This window comes from Anguilla anguilla, chromosome 9 (genome assembly GCF_013347855.1).
Source record: "Anguilla anguilla isolate fAngAng1 chromosome 9, fAngAng1.pri, whole genome shotgun sequence".
In the NCBI taxonomy this organism is placed as follows: Eukaryota; Metazoa; Chordata; class Actinopteri; order Anguilliformes; family Anguillidae; genus Anguilla; species Anguilla anguilla.
The window spans coordinates 34,439,783-34,458,059 of record NC_049209.1 but is presented as its reverse complement, the minus strand read 5'-3'; the positions used below and the strand labels follow the sequence as shown (position 1 = coordinate 34,458,059).

Sequence of the window (18,277 nt, the reverse complement as noted above, 5' to 3'; positions counted from 1 at the left end):
TGTGTGTGTTGCTGTCAGTCGCCCACAGTACTGAGTGTGTGTGTTGCTGCTTGTCCTCCCGTCCATTCCTTGATACGTGGTGTTTTTGTGAGTTGTCTTGTGGGTGATCAGCAGTAATGAGCGTGCTGCTCTGTCAGTGGTTTCCCCTGTGGAAAGCACTGCTCTGAGACGAGCAGCAAAGACTCGTCTGGGACAGTTTGTTTTCATCTGTGCAGCTTGTCCCCGTAAGTCATGTGTGACTGAAGTCATTTTCTTTGAATGGTGCTTTTTGAGTCAGCCTTCCTTTTGATTTCGAAGTGCCTGAAACATTCATCCAATATCATTTATTGAACAAACAATATAGGATGGTACTGTGTGTTTGTGTGTCTGTGTGTGTGCGCGTGCGTGTGCGTGCACGTGTGGTGTGTGTGAGAGAGAATGTGTGTGTGCATGTGTGCGTGCCTGCCTATGTGTGTGTGTTTCGCGCAGTTGGCTTCATCACGCTGAAGGAATGTAATGGACACTATCTAACTGCACTGCCTCCATTTCTGTTGAAATGGGGCGAGACTCTACCTGCCGGTGGCTTACCTGTCTGCACCGCAGCCTCTGACACACTGCGCTCTGACACACTGCGCTCTGACACACTGCGCTCTGACACACTGCGCTCTGACACACTGCGCTCTGACACACGGGCCTCTGACACACTGCTCTGACACACTGTGCTCTGACACACTGTGCTCTGACACACGGGCCTCTGACACACTGCTCTGACACACAGGCCTCTGACACACAGGCCTCTGACACACTGTGCTCTGACACACTGCGCTCTGACACACTGCGCTCTGACACACGGGCCTCTGACACACTGCGCTCTGACACACTGCGCTCTGACACACTGCGCTCTGACGCACAGGCCTCTGACGCACTGTGCTCTGACACACAGGCCTCTGACGCACTGTGCTCTGACACACTGCTCTGACATACGGGCATGTGCAGTGCCGCACTCTGACTGCAGTTAGACCGCGACCGGCCCTTTAACAGCTGGAGGCCTGTTAAACTGCTCTTAAATAGACCCGGGAGTTAAAGCTCCTTCCCTAATCTTCTGGGTTAAACAGTTTATTGCCAGAGTTTCATCATCTGGCCCGTTTGAACCCGCAGGGTGGGGAGCTAGCACTGTGCTAATGCAGGTGCACGGGTTACTCGCTAGCCTGTTCCACACAGATCCCGGGATCGCTAATGCAGGTGCACGGGTTACTCGCTAGCCTGTTCCACACAGATCCTGGGATCGCTAATGCAGGCGCACGGGTTACTCGCTAGCCTGTTCCACACAGCTCCTGGGATCGCTAATGCAGGCATGTAGGTTACTCGCTAGCCTGTTCCACACAGCTCCTGGGATCGCTAATGCAGGCATGTAGGTTACTCGCTAGCCTGTTCCACACAGCTCCTGGGATCGCTAATGCAGGCATGTAGGTTACTCGCTAGCCTGTTCCACACAGATCCTGGGTTCGCTAATGCAGGCATGTAGGTTACTCGCTAGCCTGTTCCACACAGATCCTGGGTTCGCTAATGCAGGCATGTAGGTTACTCGCTAGCCTGTTCCACACACATCCTGGGTTCGCTAATGCAGGCATGTAGGTTACTCGCTAGCCTGTTCCACACACATCCTGGGTTCGCTAATGCAGGCATGTAGGTTACTCGCTAGCCTGTTCCACACACATCCTGGGTTCGCTAATGCAGGCATGTAGGTTACTCGCTAGCCTGTTCCACACACATCCTGGGTTCGCTAATGCAGGCATGTAGGTTACTCGCTAGCCTGTTCCACACAGATCCTGGGTTCGCTAATGCAGGCATGTAGGTTACTCGCTAGCCTGTTCCACACAGCTCCTGGCATCGCTAATGCAGGCGCACAGGTTACTCGCTAGCCTGTTCCACACAGCTCCTGGGGTCGCTAATGCAGGCATGTAGGTTACTCGCTAGCCTGTTCCACACAGCTCCTGGCATCGCTAATGCAGGCGCACAGGTTACTCGCTAGCCTGTTCCACACAGATCCTGGCATCGCTAATGCAGGCATGTAGGTTACTCGCTAGCCTGTTCCACACAGATCCTGGGGTCGCTAATGCAGGCGCACGGGTTACTCGCTAGCCTGTTCCACACAGCTCCTGGCATCGCTAATGCAGGCATGTAGGTTACTCGCTAGCCTGTTCCACACAGATCCTGGGATTGTTAATGCAGGCATGTAGGTTACTCGCTAGCCTGTTCCACACAGATCCTGGGATTGTTAATGCAGGCATGTAGGTTACTCGCTAGCCTGTTCCACACAGATCCTGGGATCGCTAATGCAGGCATGTAGGTTACTCGCTAGCCTGTTCCACACAGCTCCTGGGATTGTTAATGCAGGCATGTAGGTTACTCGCTAGCCTGTTCCACACAGATCCTGGGATTGTTAATGCAGGCATGTAGGTTACTCGCTAGCCTGTTCCACACAGATCCTGGGGTCGCTAATGCAGGCATGTAGGTTACTCGCTAGCCTGTTCCACACACAGCTCCTGGAGTCCGCGGTGCCACTCTGCTAACACGCAAGAGTTTTTTCACTGAATGCAAACTATTTAGCTGTGAATCAGTTACGCAAAGTATGTCCTCCCCCACAAGTCCCCACGGTTGAGTCTGCCAACCAGCCCCTGATTTCCTGGTAATCTGTCTGACTTTATTGCTTATAGTCCCTGTGGCACATAGGGTTGGGTATCGAAACTCGGTACCACTGTGCCGCTGGTTCCCGTTGGACCGGTACCTACCCTACCAGACTGAATTGCATTCCAATTTTAACAAAAACATTGTTTTGTTGGTAGATCTCAGTGAATAGGGCACTTTTTTTTTGAGGAGGTTGCAGGGTTGAATCCTGGGTGGCTGGTTTCCCCTGGAGCCGTGCACTCATGCTGGATTAATTGTGTAAACATCCAACTGCATAAACGCTCTGTGAAACGGGAGTTTAAAGTGACTACGGCTATGGCAGCTCTGGTGAACTGGGGTGTGGTTGCGGTATTTGTTCATCTTGCACTTTTTAAAATGTTGGTTAATCTGTCAGCGTCTTCAGAACATACAGATAACTGCCCAAATTAGAATAACTCCAAGGAGACTATCCTTCAAAAGTTCTCAGTGGACTGTTCTTGTTGTAACTGCCTGCTGACCTTCAACTGAAATTTGCAGTCGGCTGTTTCTGGAGGTGCTCGTCTGTTTTGCCCTGCATCTTGGTTGAGGAGTATGCGCTTTCATCCTTTGTTGCCCCTGGCTGATGTCCTTCCCTCAGACTCCTATGCTAACATCGCTTTAGCCACTGTGCCTTGTGAATCATCAGAAGGTTCAGCGGTCTTAGTCACTGAGGCTCCAAACGTGCCCCAACAACCACTGCTCCGTCTGAGTCGCTGAGACCTCCACTTCTAGCCATGTTAGCCAATCACAATTCTCGGATCTATCTTGTACCAGCCAATTAAACATGTTCTCTCCACTGTACATCGCTCTGATCCTTGCAGTTAATTTTGTGCCTGACCAGATTCACCTACATAGGAATTAATGGAACCTCATTGGTTTAGCAGTTGTAGCAACTTCATTTTTGCTACAGGCTGCAGGTTATGTGCTGCGTATGTATGCACCTGCATGAATAGATTTGCTTTCGCAAATTCAACATCTATCAGTGCGGTATATCGTTGTGCACGTGAAAACAGTGATACCGAGATCCCTTCTGGACCTTGACAGCAGAAGCTAGCCTTTCTTTCGAGGGGCGAGTGGTTGCTGCTTCTCAAGGCCTTTTGTGGAATGTGTGGCCATGTACTTGAGTTTTATCTCGATGGGGCTAACGTGTATGTGTGTGTGTGTGTGTGTGTTCCAGGTGGAGTCCTTCATACTGGACCAGGAGGACCTGGAGAACCCCATGCTGAAGACCGCGTCAGAGCTGCTCCTGTCCAGTGCCGCAGACGGGGCTGACCTGAGAACAGTGGACCCAGAGACGCAAGCCAGACTAGAGGCCCTGCTCGAGGCCGCAGGTATGTCCCCCCTGCCCCGAAAAGGGCTTCTGTAGGGCCTCCTTTAGTGGGCGGGCCTTATTGCCTCAGGCCAACTTAACGTAGACGATCCTGATTTTCTCACATTGATTTGCGATCGTTGTTTACCTGTAATGGTGGAAAGAGCCTGCTGTTTAAGGGTAAAGGCACATGTCACAGTTAAAGTCGGATGAAGAATAAACGGTTTTACGGTGTTTATTTTGACCTGCTGCATGTTTGTCGAGCGCCCCTTAGCGTAACAAAACTAGCCTGCTGGAGTTGTGTGCACGCTCAGACTTCTGCATGGAGGCGAGGGGTGGGGCGACCTGCCTGTGGGTCTGCAGCATGGTTTGTCTGTAGGCTGGAATGCTAAGTAGGACCACAGTCGAGGGATAGATCCATGACATCACGCAATGAGCCTGATGGGGGTATTCACATTGATTGGGGGGGAAGTGGGAAGTGGGTTCTTCCAGACGTTCCTAGAAAACTGCATACTAGTTTTTTAAATTAATGCCTTTGCCATCTACTGCACTCTTTGTATTATTTGGTAATGTATCTGAATTGGACATTTATGTGTGGGTGAAATTATAAGTGCTGTCATTTTCTGAGTGTCAAGTGAGTTCAGCTGCTGTGTGTCTGAGTCTCTGTGTGTGAGAGAGTGAATGTGGGTGGGTGGGTGTGTGTTTGTGTGCGTGGATGCATGCGTGTGTGCACGGGCATGCGTGTGTGTGTGTGTGTGTGTGTCTGTGTCTGTCTGTCTGTTTCTGTGCACGGGTGTGTGTGTGTACATTTGGAACAGGTTTCCTGCTGTTCATGGTCTGTTCACCTTTTTTTTCTCTCTGCTGCATAGTACCGGAACCTGAGCAGACAAAAGCATGGCTTCCACAAGCGGTTAACTTTGACCATTTTCAGCCATTTTTTAAAAAAGTGAACAAAATTAGTAAAACACTGGAAAATGTGAAGAGATTCCCGAGACCAGGTTGTTGGGCACACGGAAATGACATGAATATCTGAATCTTCAGCTTTGAGAGGATATGGAGTAAAATGGAGTAAAATGAATGAGCATGATCTCCTTTTTCAGCAGCATGGCCTTAAGGTGCCGTTTCCCACCGCGCTTCCCTCTGAGGCGGCGGTGCTCTCTAAACTGAAATACTCCCGAGGACAGAGGATCACTCTGGGTCTAGATCTGTAACTGTTGCTTCTTTGGCCCTCAGTGTAGAATGAATGTTATTTGTGTTTGCAGACTGAAGGTAACTGACCTCACCTTTCAAACTGCCGTGTGCTGCAATATTGACAGTGCAGTTTAGTGTTTCTTTTCTTTTTCTTTTTTCTTTCAGTATTAAAATGGCCTAGTTGTGGCCCATGTTCATTGGCGCCATCTTGGTTTTGGATTGCTGTTGGACGCTTGTCCCTTTTTTTTTGCCATGTTTATGGTGACGAAGGTGATCCCTCGCTTGACCTCCACACTCAACAGTGTGCTCCATGACGCTTAAAGACCTTTCACCCGATTGGGCAAATAGACTAGAAGCTTGTTTATTTATTGGCTGTTTGCTAGTCTGATGGTAGATGTACATTTTTTGTATTTTTGGTAAACCCTTAATAAACTGGTCTATATGTTGCCTTTTGCCCATTGACCTTTTTGGTTTTGGGATATTTTGGACTAATTTGTTTTTGCACAGCTATATCAGGTGTTCTGTATAAATTTTGGCTGCAGTGATTTTTTTTAGGTTATAAAAATGGGATTTGAATGCCTATCCACGTTTGTAGTTGGGTAATCTTGGTGGTGGAGGACTGGATTAAGGGAATCGAGGTTGCATTAGCGGTTGCGTCCCTCGCCGATGGCGTTTCCGCGGCCGCTTGCCGTCGCGGGACGGGGGCGGCTGACGCCTCTGCGCCGTGAGGAGGTGGGGAGATCCCTTATGAGCACTCCTGCTGTTATTACTGCAGCCTGTGCGCTGAGGGACCGTTCCCCTCCTGCTTCTCCTCTGAGACTCGCACATGCTCTGTGAAGAGCCTGTGGAACTCTGGGAAATGTAGTTGCTGTGCCTGGGGTAGTCAGAATGTTCCCAGGAACCGGCGTTGCCCGAGTACAAAAAAAGAAAACGCACAGTGCTTCTGCGGACACTAGTGTGGCACGGTGTATTGGTTAATTTGCCCTCGCCTGATTGGCTGTGCTCGCTCTCTGGAATCCTCAGAGGACGTCCCAGGGACGTGGCGGGCCAGCGGACACGGCGGGGCATTCCAGATTTGGAACGCGTCCAACGTACTGTCCTCTGGGTTCCCACAGGGACGTCCCGTTGTGGAATCCCGTGCAGACAGGCCCCGTACTGTCCTCTGGGTTCCCACAGGGGCGTCCCATTGTGGAATCCCGTGCAGACAGGCCCCGTACTGTCCTGTGCGCTGCCACAGGGGCGTCCCATTGTGGAATCCCGTGCAGACAGGCCCCGTACTGTCCTGTGCGCTGCCACAGGGCCGTCCCGTCACGAGGGGGCTGCAGACTCGGAGGCCCTGTCATCGGGGCTGCTGTGCAGAGATTAAACATCCTGGACAGGAACAATGGATTTGAGTACAGCAGCAGCAGCTGACATCATGACTCAGCACTGGCTTTTGCTGTACTGCTATACTGTTGTGTGTGTGTGCACGCGTGTATGTGTGTGTGTGCACGTGCGTATCTCTGTTTGCGTGTCTGTTTCTGTGTGTCTGTGTGCCTGTATTTGTGTACACGTGCCACATACATACCGTTTTGTGACCGTACCTTTGTACGTAGGAGCTGTGAAAATGGACTCTGGTTCTTTTGTTGAGTCTCTAATATTGGGGAAATTTCCCATCTACGTTTTAATGGTGCTGTTGATTTTGGCATTTTAATGCAGTTGTGAATAATTTTTGCCCCCTAACAACAAAGGCTATGTGAAAGCGCTAGCTCATTCACGCGGTTCTACAGGGAAATTTTGGGTGGCTAAGTGCTCTGGGGTTATTGTGTTTCTAGGTAAGACGCTAATTATTAGACCTGCTTTGCTTTTTAGCACATTTTGTGCTAATTGAACAGGGAGAAGTTCAGGCTTTATTAGGCATTACAGTAATTGCTAGTTGTCTAGCACCGCGGGGGGTAAAGGTTTTTTACACCGATAACACGGTGTAAAACCTGGCAGCGTGATTTATTTTTGTCTGAATGTGTTTTGAGTTTGTGCTCTTGCAGGGTAGTGTGTTTGTAGGAGAGAGCTGTTTTTACAGGGTTGAGACGGTGAGAAGGACCAAAGCAGAGGGAGGTTTATCGCTTGCGCTCGTACACAAGCGTACGCTACTCACCCAATTTATGGATGTTTTGGGGTATCCACCCCACCCCCCTTCCCCTTTGCTGAATGGCTATGTAGGCCAGCAGAACAAACAGTCTGTTCTCTCACTGTTCTCATGCACGCTCTCTCACACACACACACACACACACACACACACACACACACACATCCCCTCAGTGCTGTTTTTTGTACTCGCGTGAAAAGCTGTACAATCTGTGACCCATTGGCGAAAACATTGGGACTTCCTGGAGTAAACCGTAAATAATAACCCCCTGCGGGGATATAAACGGTTAAAACTACCACTTCTACAAGTTTTATATCAATACGTTTGTGCTGAGTCCCCATCTCCATCTTTCCAACAGCTGCTTGATTTGACTTGTCAAAGCTTAAAGGGAATATTTGATAAGGAAAAGCGAGCTTTGCTGATTTTAATTCAAAACTCCAGCATTTTCATTCAGCTTTTTAAACAAGGCTTTGGGTTTATCCTCTGAATTTGGTCCTCCTTCCTAATGGCGTTTTGAAAAAGCTTCGACTGAAAAATAGTTTTATGTTTCTGTTGAAATATAGTGCCTTTTATGCTTGGTACAATTAAATGTTACAGGGGAACTCTGTTTCAGAAATCATCATTTGGTATGTTCCATTTTTTACCATGAGAATAATTGGTTTGACCTGTATTTTTCATGTCATAGTTCTTGTAAGTAACATCAATTTGAAAATACTGCGTAATGGAAACAAATCTATTCTCTTGATATATCTGATTACTATCACAAAATATGAAAACCTAACTGAAGGTTTGTCTTGGCTCGTTTAATTTCAGTGTCAACTGCAGCTTCTCCTACATTTTCTGAATCCATCCTGTAATGAAGGAAAGGGGTGACATCATTGTTGGGGGCGGGGCTTTATGCATTTTCTTTGTGGGTTAAAGTGTTATGTGGCACATTGTAAATTAGAGCTATTCTTTTACAGGTGAGGACTGATGATTTTGGCTAGAGTTCCCCTTTAACAGTACAGGTTATTTGTTGCATTTCTTTTTTGAACAGTTGCTGACTCTTAAAGTTAGGAGTTAGTTATGCTTTTCTGTAGCCTCTGCTACCCAGCTAACACAGAATGTTTTCCCAATGTTACGGGAATGTTTTATCAACGTTGTAACATTGCCACCGCATGGCTGCGACGTTGTGAGAACGTTTTGCGTTAGCTGGGCACCAGTTTACATTCATTTAGCTGAGCGGCTACACAAGTGCATGTAAAGTAGGGAGATGTGGAGCTGCATGGTTTGAACTGGATTAACACCAGCTTTCTGTGTGTGTGTGTGTTTTTTGTGTGTGTTTTGTGTGTGTGTGCTGGTCCCGCGCCGGTACTAACCCTGGATGCGTGTGCCGCCGCGTGATTGGCTCCTGGAGGCATTGGTAAACTGTCCACCGCGGACGGTAAAGCGTTCGCAGATCCCGAGGTGCTGCGCCGGCTGACGTCGTCGGTGAGCTGCGCGCTGGACGAGGCCGCCGCCGCCCTCACGCGCATGAGGGCCGAGAACACGCTCAACGCCGGCCAGGCCGACAAGTATGTATCTCTTCTGTCTGCCCCCCCCCACTGTTAACCCCCACAATTACCCCTTCTGCCCTGCCGTCGGGGTACCAGGCCGACAAGTATGTATCTCTTCTGTGTGCCCCCCTCCTACTGCTAACCCCCGCACAATTACCCCTTCTGCCCTGCCGTCGGGGTACTGAGTGATTATCTGCCCCCAGCACTGCTGTCTGCTCCCCCCCCTTACAATTACCCCCCCCCCCCACAATTACCCCTGCTGCCCCTTTCTCTGAGCACTGAGCGATTATCTGCCCCCAGCACTACATGTCAGTTCAGCAGCAGTGTAGTATAATGGGTTAAGGACCTGGGCCTGTAACCTAATGGTTGCAGGTTCGATTCCCAGGTAGGAGACACTGATATTGTACCCTTGAGCAAGGTACTCAACCTGAATTGCAACAGTATGTGTCCGTCTTTATAAATAGATACTATGTAAAAAGTGCAAAAATGTTGTGTAAGTAGCTCTGGATAAGATCTAATTGCCTGTAATGTCATTACACCAGTATTTTTACACTCTTCAATTGCAGGTTTTATTCTTGCTCTGAGTGTATTTTGGTCCCTTGTGTCTTGGCTCCCGTGTTTGGGTGCCCAGTTGTATTTGTCTGGCCTTGCCTGTGGGTCTGTCTCTGTGAATTCGGGAAAGGTGTGGAGCAGCGTGCGTCCCCCTCAGGGTGCGTACTGCGGTTCACCACCACCGCCATCTCTGACCCCGCAGCTCACCTGCTGAGCCGTGCAGACGTTGCGCCGGAGGACCTGCCCCTCCTTGGCCCTGCGTGAGGAGTGGCGAATTAGCAGTTAGGTGGGGGGGGGGGGGGGGCGGGTGCGCTCATCTGAGGCACAGGCCCGGTCCGCGGCCCTCCCAGGGGCCCCGGTCCGCCCCGCCTGTCTGACACGGTCAGAATGTCACACTGACCCGCTGGCCTCCGCGCTACGCTAACGAGCAGCGCTTTCGCTGGACCACCCCCGGAGAGGCCTGACAGGCTAGCGGACGTGTCGCTCTGACTTCTCCTTATTTTTGTAGAATGTTTCATTTCTGCGTTTCTCCCCCCAGCGCAGTCCCAGTAATTGTAGCAGTTTGGTTATTTTCAGCCGTAGCCTGGCAGAGGCCTGTTCGGACGGAGACGTCAACGCCGTGAGGAAGCTGCTGGACGAGGGGCGGAGCGTCAACGAGCACACGGAGGAGGGCGAGAGCCTGCTCTGCCTCGCCTGCTCCGCCGGCTACTACGAGCTCGCACAGGTACAGGAGGCTCCTCCCACTGCCCGTCCCCTTCTGCAGGAGGCTCCTCCCACTGCCCCACCCCCTTCCACAGGAGGCTCCTCCCCACTGCCCCACCCCCTTCCACAGGAGGCTCCTCCCCACTGCCCCGCCCCCTTCCTCATGAGGCTCCTCCCACTGCCCCGCCCCCTTCCTCAGGAGGCTCCTCCCCCTCCCCATTCCTCAGGAGGCTCCTCCTCCCTGCCCCTTCTTCCTGATGCTCCTCCTCCCTGATCTACCCTCTTTCTCCAGATGTTCTGCCTCTTTCCCCTGTTACTCTGCCCCCTTTCCCCTGATACTCTGCCCCCTTTCCCCTGTTACTCTGCCCCCTTTCCCCTGTTACTCTGCCCCCTTTCCCCTGATACTCTGCCCCCTTTCCCCTGTTACTCTGCCCCCTTTCATCCAGACACTCTTTCTGCCTGCCCCGCCCCCTTCCTCCGGAGACTCCTCCCCTCTGCTCCATCCCCAGCAGGCTGTGGTCCTGCTAACGCCCTCTGCTCTCGCCCTGCAGGTCCTGTTAGCCATGCACGCTAACGTGGAGGATCGGGGCATTAAGGGTGACATCACACCCCTCATGGCGGCAGCCAGTGGCGGCTACGTAGACATAGTCAAACTGCTCCTGGTGCACGGGGCGGACGTCAACGCACAGTCCTCCACAGGTGAGAGCACTCATGCGCGCACACACACACAGATACACACTCTCTCTCTCTCACACACACACACACACACATACACACACACCACACACACAGATACACACTCTCTCTCACACATACACACACACTCTTTCTCTCACACACATGCTCACACACACACACACTCTCTCTCACACACACACACACCCACACACACTCACACACTCTCTCTCACACACACAAACTCTCACACTCACACACTCTCTTTCTCTCACACACACACACACCCACACACACTCACACTCTCTCACTCACACAAACTCACACACTCTCTCACATACACACACTCACTCACACACTCTCTCACACATACACTCACTCACATACTCACACACTCTCAGACACACACACTCACACACTCTCTCACACACACGCACTCACACACACTCTCACCCCGCTCCTCCTCCTCCCTGTAGGTAACACGGCGCTGACGTACGCGTGTGCGGGCGGCTTCGTGGACGTGGTGAAGGTGCTGCTGAAGGAGGGCGCCAACATCGAGGACCACAACGAGAACGGGCACACGCCGCTGATGGAGGCGGCCAGCGCCGGGCACGTGGAGGTGGCGCGCGTGCTGCTGGAGTACGGCGCCGGCATCAACACGCACTCCAACGAGTTCAAAGAGAGCGCGCTCACACTGGCCTGCTACAAAGGTACGCTCCGCTCCGGGGCTCCAGTAACACACGCTGTTACTGTCTGTGCCCTCAGTATCATTACTCTCTCTCCACTATCCCAGAGCCTTCGGTATGCTCAGTGTACACGCTGTTACTGTCTGTCTGCGCCCTCAGTACCATTACACTCTCCACTATCCCAGGGCCTTCTGTATGCTCAGTGTACACGCTGTTACTGTCTGTACCCTCAGTATCATTACACTCTCCACTATCCCCGGGCCTTCAGTATGCTCTGTGTACACGCTGTTACTGTCTGTCTGCGCCCTCAGTACCATTACACTCTCCACTTATCCCAGGGCCTTCAGTATGCTCAGTGTACACGCTGTTACTGTCTGTACCCTCAGTATCATTACACTCTCCACTATCCCAGGGCCTTCAGTATGCTCAGTGTACACGCTGTTACTGTCTGTACCCTCAGTATCATTACACTCTCCACTATCTCACGGCCTTCAGTATGCTCAGTGTACACGCTGTTACTGTCTGTACCCTCAGTACCATTACACTCTCTCCACTATCCCAGGGCCTGCAGTATGCTCAGTGTACACGCTGTTACTGTCTGTACCCTCAGTACCATTACACTCTCTCCTCTATCCCACGGCCTTCAGTATGCTCAGTGTACACGCTGTTACTGTCTGTACCCTCAGTACCATTACACTCTCTCCACTATCCCAGGGCCTGCAGTATGCTCAGTGTACATGCTGTTACTGTCTGTCTGTACCCTCAGTACCATTACACTCTCTCCTCTATCCCACGGCCTTCAGTATGCTCAGTGTACACGCTGTTACTGTCTGTACCCTCAGTATCATTACACTCTCTCCACTATCCCACGGCCTTCAGTATGCTCAGTGTACACGCTGTTACTGTCTGTACCCTCAGTATCATTACACTCTCCACTATCCCAGGGCTTTCAGTATGCTCAGTGTACACGCTGTTACTGTCTGTACCCTCAGTATCATTACAATCTCTCCACTATCCCAGGGCCTGCAGTATGCTCAGTGTACACGCTGTTACTGTCTGTACCCTCAGTACCATTACACTCTCTCCTCTATCCCACGGCCTTCAGTATGCTCAGTGTACACGCTGTTACTGTCTGTACCCTCAGTACCATTACACTCTCTCCACTATCCCAGGGCCTGCAGTATGCTCAGTGTACATGCTGTTACTGTCTGTCTGTACCCTCAGTACCATTACACTCTCTCCTCTATCCCACGGCCTTCAGTATGCTCAGTGTACACGCTGTTACTGTCTGTACCCTCAGTATCATTACACTCTCTCCACTATCCCACGGCCTTCAGTATGCTCAGTGTACACGCTGTTACTGTCTGTACCCTCAGTATCATTACACTCTCCACTATCCCAGGGCTTTCAGTATGCTCAGTGTACACGCTGTTACTGTCTGTACCCTCAGTATCATTACAATCTCTCCACTATCCCAGGGCCTGCAGTATGCTCAGTGTACACGCTGTTACTGTCTGTACCCTCAGTATCATTACACTCTCCCCACTATCCCAGGGCCTTCAGCAATGCTCTGAGTACACGCTGTTACTGTCTGTACCTTCATTATCTTAATAACTCTCCACTATCTTGGGGCTTTCAGTATGCACAGTGTACACTCTGTCCCTGACTGTTTCTTCAGTATCATTACACACTCCACTATCGCAGTGTGTGAGTAAATGACTGTGTACATGCTGTCACAGTCCTGTACCCCCTCAGTATCATAACACACACTTCATCTGGCACCTTTAGAAATGGTAACACACTCCTCAAAATGTATTTCATATGAAATGCATGCTTTCATGGAGCTGTGCCAAGTCATCTTTGCTCTGTATGTAGTGAATGACCTATCGCCAAGAAAACGCTTTGGCCTTCCCTAATTAAAGACACAGTATCACCTTATTTGCATTTAAAATGAAATAAACAGGTGTTAAATTACCAATTAAAATACAGGCATTCATTGCGAACTCAAGAAGGAATTACAGAGCTACTCTGCAGAGAGAAAAAAAAGATCAATAATTAATGTACATAGAAAGTCACTAATATGCGAAGTCCGCTTAAGTAAAACAAATTAAAGTAAAATAAATAGCTGGGTGCTGGACTCAGAGGGTGGTAGTGCTGTATAATTGGCTTTTAAGCCAGAGGTTGCAGGTTCACTTCCCAGGTCGGGCACAGTCATTGTGCCCTTGACCGCAGTGCTTTCTGCTTCAGTATATATGCCGGTGTGTATGGCAGCTCTATGAGGCGCTAGGGGCAGGCTGCTGCTCAGCGTGCGCACGCACGCACTGATCCCGCGCCGGTATTAACCCTGGATGCGTTTGCCGCCGTGTGATTGGCTCTGGAGACATCGGTAGACTGTCCACTGCTCAGTGTCTCCCTCTTCTGGTGCCGCAGGACACCTGGACATGGTGCGCTTCCTGCTGGAGGCGGGGGCCGACCAGGAGCACAAGACGGACGAGATGCACACAGCGCTGATGGAGGCCTGCATGGTGAGGGGGGGCTCTGCGGGGGGGGGGGGGCTGCGCTTGTTTCCGGGGAAGCTGTGCATGCAGAGTTACGCCATGTTCTCAGCCCGTTAGCTGCGATGTTGTAACCTGACCCTGCGTTTGGGCCTGTGTGCAGTCAGTGAATATCCAGCTGTGTGAGTAGATGAGTGGAGCAGTTTAAGCAGCTCTGCAGAGGGTTATAAGCTAAGCTAGGAAGTAAGGACTTAAGGCCTGGTTCCTCAGACATGGATTTAGCCTAGTCCTGCGCTGAGATGTTTTTCAATGTCATTGAAGTTTCTTTTAGATGGACTGGGCTTAGTCCATGGCTAGGAAACCAGCCTTAAATGCTTTGCTGGGTGAAATTATTTATTTAAAATTGGTTTCTGTTCTCATGGAAGATGAAGCAAACTGCAGTGGGGATTAGGGTATTTGGGGTGTGTGTGTGAGCACACGTGTGTCTTGCGTTTTTGTGTGTATTTGTGTGTGTATGTGTGTGCGCGTGTGTGTATGTACACTGTGTGTGCTTATGCGTGTTTGTGTATGTTTGTGTTTGTTTGCACTGTTGTGCGTGTCCCTGACCCCTCCCTCCCCCTGCCGTGTCCCAGGACGGGCACGTGGAGGTGGCGCGGCTGCTGTTGGACAGCGGGGCGCAGGTGAACATGCCCGCCGACTCCTTCGAGTCGCCGCTGACGCTGGCGGCCTGCGGGGGCCACGTGGAGCTGGCGGCGCTCCTCATCGAGCGGGGCGCCAACCTGGAGGAGGTCAACGACGAGGGCTACACCCCCCTGATGGAGGCCGCCCGCGAGGGCCACGAGGAGATGGTGGCGCTGCTGCTGGCGCAAGGCAAGAGCCCCGCCCCCTTCGGCAAGAGCCCCGCCCCCTCGGACTGCCACGCGCTGTCACTCCTCCCGTAACACGCACATCAGGGCTGACCTGGAGTGCAGCATCCTGCTCAAAGGCTGGCTGCCAGATCTGCATCCCTCCATCCCTCCATCCCTCCACCCAGTGGCAACCAACCCTGTTCCTGCAGATTTACCATCCTGGCAGATCTCACTCCAACCCTACCAAAGCACACCTCATTCAACAGCTACAGTTCGTGTTGAGCTGTTAATTAATTGAGTCAAGTGTGCTGAATTAGGGTTGAAATGAAAACCTTCAGGACCGTAGATGGTCACGAGCAGGGCTGGCCAGCCCTGAGTTACATTGTTTGGCCATGTAATTTCCTACAATGCAATGAATCACCAGGATCTGGTGGAAGCCAGTGTCCACAGTGTTTTTTAACCGGTTCAGTACGGTGGTGCTGCTTTGCTGGGCTGCGCAGGTTAGCGTGACACATAATCCACTAGAGGGAGCCAGTGCGGAAACTTACCTAATCAAAGGGGCAAAGGTCTGCAGGCCAATGACCAGGTTTTCTGTGGCTAAGATCCTGCCCCCCCTCCCTACCTCGCCCCCCCGTCCCTCAGGTGCCAACATCAACGCGCAGACGGAGGAGACGCAGGAGACGGCGCTGACCCTGGCCTGCTGCGGCGGCTTCCTGGAGGTGGCCGACTTCCTGATCAAGGCGGGGGCCGACATCGAGCTGGGCTGCTCCACGCCGCTGATGGAGGCCGCGCAGGAGGGCCACCTGGAGCTCGTCAAATACCTCCTGGCAGCAGGTGAGGCCCCGCCCCCTTTCACCGCCATGCAGCTTGGCGCTTAAAAGGACCCGCAGCCCTAATGAAGGTTGCAGGTTCAAATCCGGATTTGGGAAGTGCTGAGAGTCCCTCAGGCTGGTCGTTATTTTAATATTATTTGGTCGTTGTGTATCCCGTTGTATAAACCTGACAAAGAGATTTTGTGTAGTTTAGCATTAGCTTGTAATAAAATAACACTGACCTGAACTGAACGTAGTTCAGTCCTGACTCCTATCAGTCAGATATTTAAATATGTCTGCCTGTACGAACAGGGTAATTTAATCAATCCTGAATTAATGCCTGAATTAATATGAGCTCTGCTCTAATTGGTGGGTCCCCTTGCCCTCTGTCCCTCACGCCTGGTCTCATTGGTCCGCAGGGGCAAATGTCCACGCTACCACGGCGACGGGAGACACGGCGCTGACGTACGCGTGTGAGAACGGACACACGGACGTGGCAGACGTGCTGCTGCAGACCGGGGCTAATCTGGTGCGCCCTCGCCCTCTCTCTCTCCCTCTTCCCGTCTTTCTCTCTCTCCCCCTCTCTCTCTCCCTCTTCCCGTCTTTCTCTCTCTCTCTCTCTCTCTCTCTCTCTCTCTCCCTCTTCCCGTCTTTCTCTCTCTCTCTCTCTTCCCGTCTTTCTCTCTCTCTCCCCCTCTCTCTCTCCCTCTTCCCGTCTCTCTCTCTCTCTCCTTCCTCTTGCTCTCTTTCTCTCTTCCTCCCTTTTCCCCTCTCTCCTCCCTCTCGCTCTGGCTCTCTCCCTCTCTCTGTCTCTATCCCTCTCTCTCCCTCTCCTGCTGTCACTCCTCCTTTGTTCCTGTAGTGTAGACAGGGTTTTTCTGCCCACGCCCGAGTGAAATGCCCTCCGTCTGTGTGTGGGCCAGCTTGCTATGGCCCACTTCTATTGACTGTGTCTCTGAGGTGCGTGTGCGTGTGCGTGTGTGCACGTGTGTGTGTGCACGTGTGCGTAACCTCCACTGACGGGTGTGTATTAAACACAGGAACACGAGTCGGAGGGAGGCAGAACCCCCCTGATGAAGGCGGCCAGGGCGGGGCACTTGTGCACCGTACAGTTCCTCATCAGCAAAGGTGCGTTTGCCCCTCCCCCCTCACTCCGCATTGGTTGGAGCCGCCTGAGTGACAGCTGCAGTTCAGCGCTTCCAACCCTGCTGCTGGGAGAACATAACTGCACTTTCCTGTTTTGGTCCTCCATTCTCCCCAGATACATACAGAGACATGTTTTATGACAATGCAAACATTTCAGCACGGTCTTTTCATTTGTGTTTTGGAGGGTGGTGGTTCATTATGCATCCCAGTTACAAATGACATAATGTAAATGACATGAGATTAGACGGTACCCAAAAGCACATTAACCACATTAAAAGCCAGAAAGTACGCCTATACATGTAGTTCTCTGGCATATTTAAAAGTGTAATAAAGATAATTCCTCAATACTAAATGCAGTACAGCAAGCCAAATTTGTTCATAATAAAGATTTTAAAAAGCAAGTTTAAAAGGCTCAATCAATTGATGATTGGCCGTTTCCTCTTATGTTTGTGTGTGAACAGAAGCTCTAGGAGGGCACATTTGAAGGCTGTAATGTCCTTGGAGGGGCAGAGAGCTCTCTGTTGGGCTCACTGGGGATTTTGTGTGCCCTTCCGCCCCCTCACAGGTGCTAACGTGAACAGAGCCACGGCCAACAACGACCACACGGTGGTGTCCCTGGCCTGCGCGGGGGGGCACCTGGCCGTGGTGGAGCTGCTGCTGGCGCACGGAGCCGACCCCACCCACAGACTGAAGGTGCGTCCCCCCCCCCCCCCCGGACCGGGGTCCCCCCTCAGCACCCCCTCCCTTTGGAGGGGACACCTTTCGGCAGGAGTTCCGTACCTGCAGGCACCAGACTAACAGACGACTGACTTTTAAAGCTACTTTTCCATAAACCGTTGTGTAATTCGCTACCAGTACCCACTGGAAGCCAGTTCTTTATCATATGTCCTAACTGTATTGTGTTTCATGTCCATTTTAGTCGTGACATTATAGCCTCACTGCATACAACGTTAACTGCCACGAAGGGGTTTCCCATGAGAGCACGCCTACCCAACCCTGCTCCTGGAGATCTGCCATCCTGTAGGTTTTCATTTCAACCCTAATCTGGCACTCCTGACTCTACTGATTAGCAGCTCAACAGGATCTCTAGCTGTAGAATGAGGAGTGCTTTGTCAGGGCTGGAGTGAAAACCTGCAGGACTGTAGATCTCCAGGAACAGGGTTGAGCCGCCCTGCGGTGGAGGCGTGTTCTCTCCGCATTTCTCTTCGTTCAGTCACGCTCTTTGGTTCGGTGAGCAAACGTTTTGACCTCGCTGGCCGATGCCCAGGGTCTCACGGTCGAACCGTGGACCGTCCCGCTGAGCTGAACGTGACTCTCTCCTCGTTTTTCCCCCGCCAGGACGGTTCGACCATGCTCATCGAAGCTGCCAAGGGCGGCCACACCAACGTGGTCTCCTACCTGCTAGACTACCCAAACAACATCCTGTCCGTCCCTGCGCCCGACATGTCCCAGCTCACGCCCCCCTCCCACGACACGTCTCAGGTGAGCACTCTCCCCCCCTCCCCCCCCCCTTCGG

At 51.7% G+C, this 18,277-nt stretch overlaps 1 protein-coding gene across 5 annotated transcripts in view; it reads left to right on the top strand.

The window, feature by feature from the left end:
* ankhd1 (ankyrin repeat and KH domain containing 1) overlaps positions 1–18,277 on the top strand; it is a 57,010-nt gene that overhangs the window by 17,223 nt on the left and 21,510 nt on the right. For 3 of the 5 annotated variants that reach the window (XM_035432456.1, XM_035432459.1, XM_035432458.1), the window contains exons 2-13: positions 3,863–4,016; positions 8,707–8,863; positions 9,959–10,121; positions 10,651–10,798; positions 11,251–11,484; positions 13,891–13,985; positions 14,588–14,825; positions 15,446–15,637; positions 16,035–16,144; positions 16,656–16,743; positions 17,327–17,454; positions 18,100–18,243. In XM_035432456.1, coding sequence (XP_035288347.1) covers positions 3,863–4,016; positions 8,707–8,863; positions 9,959–10,121; positions 10,651–10,798; positions 11,251–11,484; positions 13,891–13,985; positions 14,588–14,825; positions 15,446–15,637; positions 16,035–16,144; positions 16,656–16,743; positions 17,327–17,454; positions 18,100–18,243 — 1,851 coding nt within the window. The remainder of the gene's footprint in view (positions 1–3,862; positions 4,017–8,706; positions 8,864–9,958; positions 10,122–10,650; positions 10,799–11,250; positions 11,485–13,890; positions 13,986–14,587; positions 14,826–15,445; positions 15,638–16,034; positions 16,145–16,655; positions 16,744–17,326; positions 17,455–18,099; positions 18,244–18,277) is intronic. The other 2 variants (XM_035432460.1, XM_035432457.1) reach the window with 1 other exon arrangement.